The 8,361-nt window shown below is 39.3% G+C and overlaps 1 protein-coding gene across 1 annotated transcript in view; it reads left to right on the top strand.

Moving 5' to 3' along the window:
- LOC101862794 overlaps window positions 1-6,849 on the top strand; it is a gene marked incomplete in the record, with an annotated part of 9,733 nt that extends 2,884 nt beyond the window's left edge. The window contains 6 exon segments of the mRNA XM_005097422.3: window positions 441-877; window positions 1,335-1,613; window positions 2,109-2,345; window positions 3,044-3,301; window positions 3,768-4,151; window positions 5,318-6,849. Of these exon segments, the coding sequence (XP_005097479.2) occupies window positions 441-877; window positions 1,335-1,613; window positions 2,109-2,345; window positions 3,044-3,301; window positions 3,768-4,151; window positions 5,318-5,545 (1,823 nt within the window).
- Window positions 6,850-8,361: the final 1,512 nt, after the last annotated feature.

The following is an 8,361-nucleotide window of genomic DNA, read 5'->3' as shown; positions in this document are numbered from 1 at the left end:
ACGCTATTTTTAACAAACGCTCATTTTGAGTACCATAGTAATTACCCTAACTTTTAGTAGCCTACATTAAATCTCAAGAAAATTCAGGTTCAGTGGGTGTCAGTACAACTTTTGTGCTTTCTTTACATATGCAAATAAAGCCCTGTCTTCTCTCAAGATTTCAAGCAAGAGATATAAGTTGACTAATGCATGGTATTTAATTTAATTTAAATATTTTCCTAAAATCTGCAACTAAAACCTTATACTATACTATACATACATACATACATACATACATACATACATACATACAGACTCATTTTTGTTAAAATTTTGGTAATTTAGTTCCAAATAATAATTTTTTTCTGCGTTTTCGTTATGATTATTAAATGACCTGCTCATTAGCTGTGAATATAGAACTTGGGTATAAAATTAAAATCTCAACTTTTTTTTTTCTCCAGTTACTGATGGTCAATCTGTCTATGGAGATGGAATGATGGAGGAAGAGGAGGGACCTACTAATGACCAAGGGACGGAGGTTCCTCAGGGTCGACATGACAGAGCTGTGTCTTGGACAGCTGTGGACCACCCTGACTTCCCCCACCCTGATGGCCCACCACCTCCTCCCCCACCCCCTCCGTTCCACCCGGGCATGATGATGCATGGGAGACGTGGACGCCGCGGATGGATGGGAGGCAGGGGTCACCACCACGGACCCTACCCCGGGCCTTTCCCTGGGCCCCACCCTATGTTTCACCCTGTCGAATGGACGGAAATGCCTAAGATGCGTGTTTGGCCTTTTGGTCGTTTTTTTGGCCAGGGAGGGATGGACCAAGGGCCTTGTGCTGGTCAGCAAGAGGAAGGCTGTGACAAACGAGGCTGGAAGAGAGCTCTGAGGGTAGGTTGTTGTTTTGTATTTGATCAACTTGACTCGTTTACGTATCATTCTTGACCAAAACTGAATTAATAGTACGAATAGTACGGTAAAACCCCTACTCGAACAAACAAACAAAGCGTATTATTTCTGAAGTCTGAAATATTATTTAAAAAAAATTTTTTTTTGGGAAACATGCTTTCAGGCTCAATGTAAAGCAGTAAAGCAAACTCATCTGTGCAGTGTTAAACGTACAGTAACAAATAAAGTAATATTTTTTGTTAATAAGAATATTTCAAAATTACTTGTCTAGTGGAATCATCAGATGTTATAGGATGTTTTCATAATAATTCAGTTGCAAGGAGTGGAAATTGCATTTTTGTTAAATTTCACTATGTCGCAAGGGCCTTACAAATATAAGTACAAAAAGACCAACAATTTATTAGACAACTCAACTGATCTACATCTTTTTCTTGTTCAGGAATCAGTACCTGTGAATCATCGCCGCTGGGCAAAGGTTTACATTCACAATTGGCGCAAACAAAACCTCAAGAACTTTACCACGACTACCAGCGACAGTGAGCAAGACGTAAAAGGGAAGACCGTGACAAAGGAGGCAGCGGGTGTACCAGAGGCTTATGTTGTCTGGCTTGACATGGTGCTGCCCAAGTTCCATAAGCGTTGGGAGACGGAGGTCTCCACAGAGCATGGTGCGAAGGACTTTGAGGGTGATGATGCAGACAGCATGGTAACGATCAAGGTAAGTCATTTGTTGAGATACATACGCATGCACACGATACAGCAGCAACAGAATGGCACATATATCATAAGTTTAGCTTTTGATCTTCTTTTTAGACCTTTGGTAAGGATAAAAGTAAATCCATTATATGTCCATAGGAATTTATTTTATATTAGTCGAACTAAAAATCAAAGATGCAAAAAAGTGCTATCCTATTATATACTCACTCAGCAGATTTTATCGCAGACTCTTCTGGAAACAAACAAAAAAACCTAAAACATGATTTACGTACTCGTACTATTCAGATCTTTTATTGAATAAAGTACCAACGTATTAGACTTGTGATCACATACTGTTCACACTACGCGTTTGTATGAGCTTTACTAAGAGAACAGTATACTCACATACAGGTTTATTTACAGATTTAGTTTTTTGACATTTTTTGGAATATAAAAAATACTGATTTTCACAGTTTGCAAAAGTGTATTAACCCACCCTCCGCCACTTTTTCATCAGATGTCTGTGCCAGTGGAATTTCGCAAATGGGTCTGGTGGTACCTGGCAAGGCGCTACGGGAAGAGAATGGCCCCAGAGTTTCGTTGTGGCAGTCCGGGACGCCGAGGCCACCCATGGGGCAGAGGCCACCCAGGGGCTAGAGGTCACCCTGGACCATTCTGGAATGGCATGGGCAGACGTGGACCAGGAAAGTGCGGCAAGAAAGGCATGATGGGTGGCAAACTGCACCACTTGGCTGTAAGTGTACATAGTGATAATAATAAAAATAATGATGATAATGACAATAATAATAATGATAACAATTGCATTGACAGCATGCTCTGTGCGCTTTACGAAAATCTGTAATATTATGCAGGAAATATCTTTGTATCATTTAGCAAATGGACAGGAATGAAGCAATAATATGACACTCTCCCATTAAGTTAAGACCAGTGGTTAGGAGACAGAAAACCATACAGAAGGAAGTCAAGTAGTAAATTTTACTGTAGAATATTTTAAAGCTTATATTTCGAGGTGTGAGGGAAGCTGTTTTGTGGTCTTCTCTTCAATGTTACTGTTACTCATAAATCTTATTACTCTATTCCTTTTGGCCGAGTAACAGAAATATGCAATATTTGACCCATGATAATGATAAGAGATATAGATCTATGTGCACATTCTGTACTTTTTTATTATGGAAATTTTATTTAACAAATGTTTTATATGGTGTGATGCGTGCCAGTGGCCTTAAACCTTGAATAAACTTGCTTACTAAGTATATTTACCTAATTTGTGCCTTGTGAAATATGGCTGCTATCGCGACAATTTTCTATTGCCTTCAGCTTTTTTGTCAAGAAGAATATTTCAAGGTTACAATAGACGCTCGCCCTCCCTCACTAAATAAAAGGTATCCCATCAAAAACTCACATTTTCAATCTCTCTCCTTTTTCTTGTAGAGCCAGGTACCCAAACACATTCGAACCTGGGCCAAGCAGTTTATTCTCACCTGGAGACTGGAGCACCAGATCCCGACCACTCGACCCGCTCACCTCACAGACTCGGAGAGCGATGAGGTCAAAGGTGCCAAGGACAAAGGCATCCCAGAGGACTACGGCAAGTGGCTCAACAAGTTCCTGCCCAGATGGCACCTGTGGAGAGGACAGGTGGCCTCAAGCAAAGTTAACGTCCCTGCAGGAGGGATGGGAGAGTTTAAGGTACGTGTGTGTAAGCTGTTTTTGTTTGTTTGTTGGGTTGTTTTTTTGTGTTGTTTTTTTTGGGGGGGTGTATGCTTGTTTTGTTTGTTTGTTGTTTTTTTTTATGTGCATGTTGATTATACCTGCAGGAGGGATGGGAGAGTTTAATTAAGGTACATGTGTATGCTTTTTTTTTGGTTTGTTTGTTTATATTTTTTTTGAGGGGAGGGGGGGGGTTGGTGTGTATGTCGAATCATGTCCCTGTAGGAGGGATGGGAATATACATTATACATGTACTTAAAAAAATTATTTTTCAAATTGTCAACATGTTTTAAGTTTAAGTTGTAATTATTGTATACATTGATTTATCCTCTTCGATGGAAGGTATACTTCCTCTTCGACTATGTAATAAAATCTAATGTTGTTCATTCATTAAGTTAAAATTGTTGTCCATAACCTTGGCGATCTCACTCTTCTGTGCTTGCAGGATACAGTCCCTATGGAATTTCGTTGCTGGACCAAGTGCTACCTCTGCAGACACTACTCTCAACCCAGTGAAGGGAGTGAGGGAGGAGAGGACCGCTATCGTCGCTGGCTGCAGATCTTCAAGAAGAAATGGCTGCAGCAGCAGAAGGGGGGAGATGAAGACTTTGAAACTTTGTGCATCACCAGCAGCGACGAGGAACACAGAGCAGCTGCTCTGACCTCTGATCCGGACACAGACATGGAGATGGATTCCTCGTTCAAACGTCTCAGACTGGACAAAGAAACCACGCTGAGGAACGTTCGTTTTGCCGGGGCAGCAGCAGAGAATGAAGCTGCTCAGGGAAGTGACAGTGACAGTGATGCCGAAATGTTTGGTGGCAGAATGGTAAATAATTTGATTAATTTGCCATATCTATCTGATATAATGTGTGCAACTATCAAATTTTAATGTCTTTAGTTTTAGTAGAGGTTTTACGGCGCTCGCAACTGCATAAGGTCATATGAGCGCCAGAAGATTAGAAGTGTTACAAGAGAGTATCAAATATAAAAAAGAAAAAAGGGAGTCGAGGACGATAGATGTTTGATAGGAAAGAAGGAGCAAACCACACCAGAGCACCCCCCAACCACCCACTTTTAAAGTCTGCTATGTTTTTTGCAAACAATTGTATATGTGAGTGTATGGGTATTTTAACGCTCCATCAACACTATACTATTGGCTTATTTAAGAGGCAGAACCTCGGAATTTAACGTCAGTCTCCGATAGATAGGACTGAGCCAGTTTGGTTGGGTTGAGAGCCATGAAAACTTCAGAAAACGACCAGAGTTCAAGAACGCCCAGTTTGGGATTCAAACCAGAGCCACCCGGCTGCTCTATACTCCACATGATATCAACCCAGCTAATGGTGTGCCTTTGTAAACAATATCCATGTATGATCAGTGTTGTTATAAAGCCACATGATACTGGACACTAGCTTAACGTTGGGATAGGCCACATGTTACTTGAAAATGGCTCAACTCTGTCAGTAAGCAACATTCTGCCAAACACTGGCTTACCTGTACCTTGTGTTAATAATCCACACATTGCATGACACTGGCTTGATCCCTGTATTTTGATAAGCCACATTGTCATACTAATAAACACTAGTTTGAATGTTGTCTCAGTAAGCTACATACGGTACACTGGTGTCTGTGGTGTGGTTAGTAGGCACTTTGCCGTTGCATGCAGGAGACCAGAGTTCAATTCCTGAGTGGGGGGAAGTTTTATTGAGTATCTCAGTCTATCTGCTGGGATGTTGTATCCCTCTTACCTGGGTTGGGCCTGGCAGGCAAGATGGAAGCTTACTTCGTAAATGACCTAAATTGTGTTAATGGAGGTGTAAAAGGACCTTCTTAAAAAAAAAAAAGAAGAAAAATGAAAAAAAAAAAAGCCACTCACAATCTGCAGCCACAATAGACAGTTCAGTTTGTGATTAATTGTTTGTTTTGTTTTTCCCCTAAACGTCCTGGTTCAGTTTGTAATAATCGTTCGTTTTGTTTTTCTTCCCCGAACAGCTTGGTAAACATGGATTCCGCCGTTTCGCCAAGACCGAGCTGTACAACTGGGATGGGAAGACGCCCGTAGACGGAGCCGATGACGATTTGGAGTTGCCTCCCCGCCTGTACCACGTGCTCAGTCACATGATGGTGAAGATGCAGAAGAAAAAGTTCAAGAGGGATATGAAGGCCGCCAAGAAGGAAATGAAAGCAGCTGCGAAGGCTCAAAAGCTCAGCGAGTCTTAAAGTTGTCAGTCAGCTTGAATGAAGTAATGGAGGAAGAAGGATAGTTTGGAGCAGTGGTTTTATGTGGATAAGTATTTCCACTGGTGCTTTTGTAGACTCTCTGCTTAAAAGTTAAATTGGTGTCCATGTATTCCAAATTAATTTGGATGATATTATATGCTATATTTTTCCACAACTTAATAAAACATTTTTTTTAAAATACATGCTTTTCAACCATAGTGTTTGTCATAACACACTATGAAACAGATTTTTTCTTGACTAGAGTTTGTTTTGTATCCCCTGGGAAATTATCAAAATGCGGACGAAAGTTGCTGAATAAAATGATACTCAATGTATATTGAGAACTAGTGTAAAGTATCTCTGCGTTATTATTATAATTTCATGCTTTGGGTACTGACTGAACTTTTTGACATTGATGATTTACTTTGACTAGAATGTGTAGACTTGATATTTTGAGATGCCAACAGAAGTTACATAATCCTAATTCATGCGTATGTTTTAAAATGTACATCTGAACTACAAAAACATGTTATGTATAACATTGATGTAAAACCCCAAAAAAATTCTGCACACAATGCTGGTGCTTAGAAGGAATTTCTGTGTTTGATTTTTCTGGCAAGTTCCTCATCTCTACTTCCCTTTGCTTGCTCCTGTCTGTCGAGCTTTTTTCATCATTCAATATCTTTGACCAAGGTCACGGGCTTCTCTTTATCTCAAACACATAAAGGATACCAAATAAGAGAACAATTTCTTTACTCTCCCACTCATTGTTTCTATCTTTTTTGCCTTCTTTTCGGATTCCAAGATCAAAATGACCGTCACCAAGTGACCGTTTCTTTTCTACTTAATTCTTAATTTTGACTCTGTCTCAACACACTACAATCATTGCTACATTACACAAGTTATAATGTACTCTCAGCAAATATTCATTCCAATACTTTTACCTATTTGTCAGATTTGTGCATGTCTTTGGGTTACAAAAGAAGATTTTTTATTATGATATATATACATGTGACTGATTCAATCAGACTTTTGTTTTCATTCAGTATTGTGTGTGTACTTTCAAGTAATATGTTTGTATCTGACATTCTGAATGAGCTACATGTACAATGCCATATGGCATGAGGCAAGTCATCTGATGATGATAATGTTATCAAAACTTTTCTTACATTTATATATTCCATGTGCAGAAGCATTTTTTGTCACATTGGCACAAATGTATAATGCGCTTAGCTTTTTCATGTCACAGTATTGTATTCCATTTGGTATTTTTTCTTGACAATAAATATTGTATAAAAAGCCTGCAATCTCTTTGTGTCTGTTATTTGTTGAGGTACAGTTGGTTCGGTGTTTTAACTGATGTTTTCTTGAAAATTCAGTTTGCATCGGGTATTGTCACCATACTAATATTTTGCATGGGCAAGATGAAATTGTTCCACTATAATATATAGCATTCCTTAGATCTGGAATCTCAAACCCGCCAAAAAACACTTTTTTTTAAAATGTGGGTGTTTTTATTCCATCTACACAGTTTAGATCATTTAGGAGGGGGGCTTTCCAACCTTGCCTGTCCCGACCAACCCAGGCTGATAGGGATACAACATCGCAGCAGAAAGACCAAGATACTGATAAAATTTGCTCAGCACCTGTGAATTGAACTCGGGTCTTCTGCGTGCGACAACGAATCCCCTAACTGTTCCACCAGACACTAGACGCCCATCTTATCTTCACTATGTGGGAACTGAAATCAAGTTTTTTGCCAGAAAGGGGAAGAACGTAGTCCTGCAATCTCAAAACGCTAGTAGCCACAGAGTGCATAAGGAAAATAGATCCACCCTGGAGTCTCCCTCAGGAAAGGGATGCTGTTTTTGTTTTAGTAAATATTTTACGGCACTTGCAACACAATTAGTTCATATAAGTGCCAAAAATGAGAAGTGTTACAAGAGAGTAAAAAAAAAAATGAAGAGATAAGGACGATAGACGCTTGATAGGAAAGAAGGAGCAAACCACACCAGAGCAACTGCCAACCACCCACTAAGTCAAAGTCTAAGTCCAGATCTAAATTTACTGATGAGCATCTTCAAGCCCTACTGAAGATCTCATTTTGCTACCTTTCTCAGGCTCAATGTGGCTGAGCTATGTAAGAGTACTAAGTGCTGCCAAGTCTGGGTCAGTAAGGTATTTAGGCGAGAGAAGTCCCAAGTACTTAATAACTATTTGACCGTTCATATTCTGAACCGTTGTTCATAAAGATTGAGAAGATCAAATCAGTTGTAATTTTTCTTAAACGTTTGAAACCTTTTATTTATTTGGGGGGGGGGGGGGGGGGGGGGATTATATCAGTAAATATATATTTGATATGGCCTAAGAGAAAGACAAATGTCTTTTGATAGGAAAAAAAAAGAAGATTTTTAAGCATTATCACTGTGTAAATAAAGCAAATTTAACTTAAATTGGTGCTTTGGTCATCTCCAAAAACTTTTTGTGATTACATTAGGCCTAAATATTACATGTATTTTCTAAACTGCTTAAAAATGTTACCTAAATATGAGCACTGTGTTGATGTTAGATGTCGGTAGTAGAACCAAGTAATTAACAAGAATTGGCAAACAACACAATGAGTTTTTTAAAGTTAACTTTTATGGCACTTGCAACACAATAAGGTCATATAAGTGCTGAAAATTAATGGTATTACTAAAGAGTAACATACACAGAAGAAAGGAGGAGAGATAACGATGGTGGATGTTAGATTGGACAGGAAGAACAAACCACACGAGAGCACCTGTCAACCACCCGCACAGTGGAGAAAAAGTTGA

This window comes from Aplysia californica, unplaced genomic scaffold (assembly GCF_000002075.1).
Source record: "Aplysia californica isolate F4 #8 unplaced genomic scaffold, AplCal3.0 scaffold00154, whole genome shotgun sequence".
Lineage (NCBI taxonomy): Eukaryota > Metazoa > Mollusca > Gastropoda > Aplysiida > Aplysiidae > Aplysia > Aplysia californica.
The sequence above is the reverse complement of the archived record's forward strand: the minus strand, read 5'-3'. Positions and strand labels throughout refer to the sequence as shown.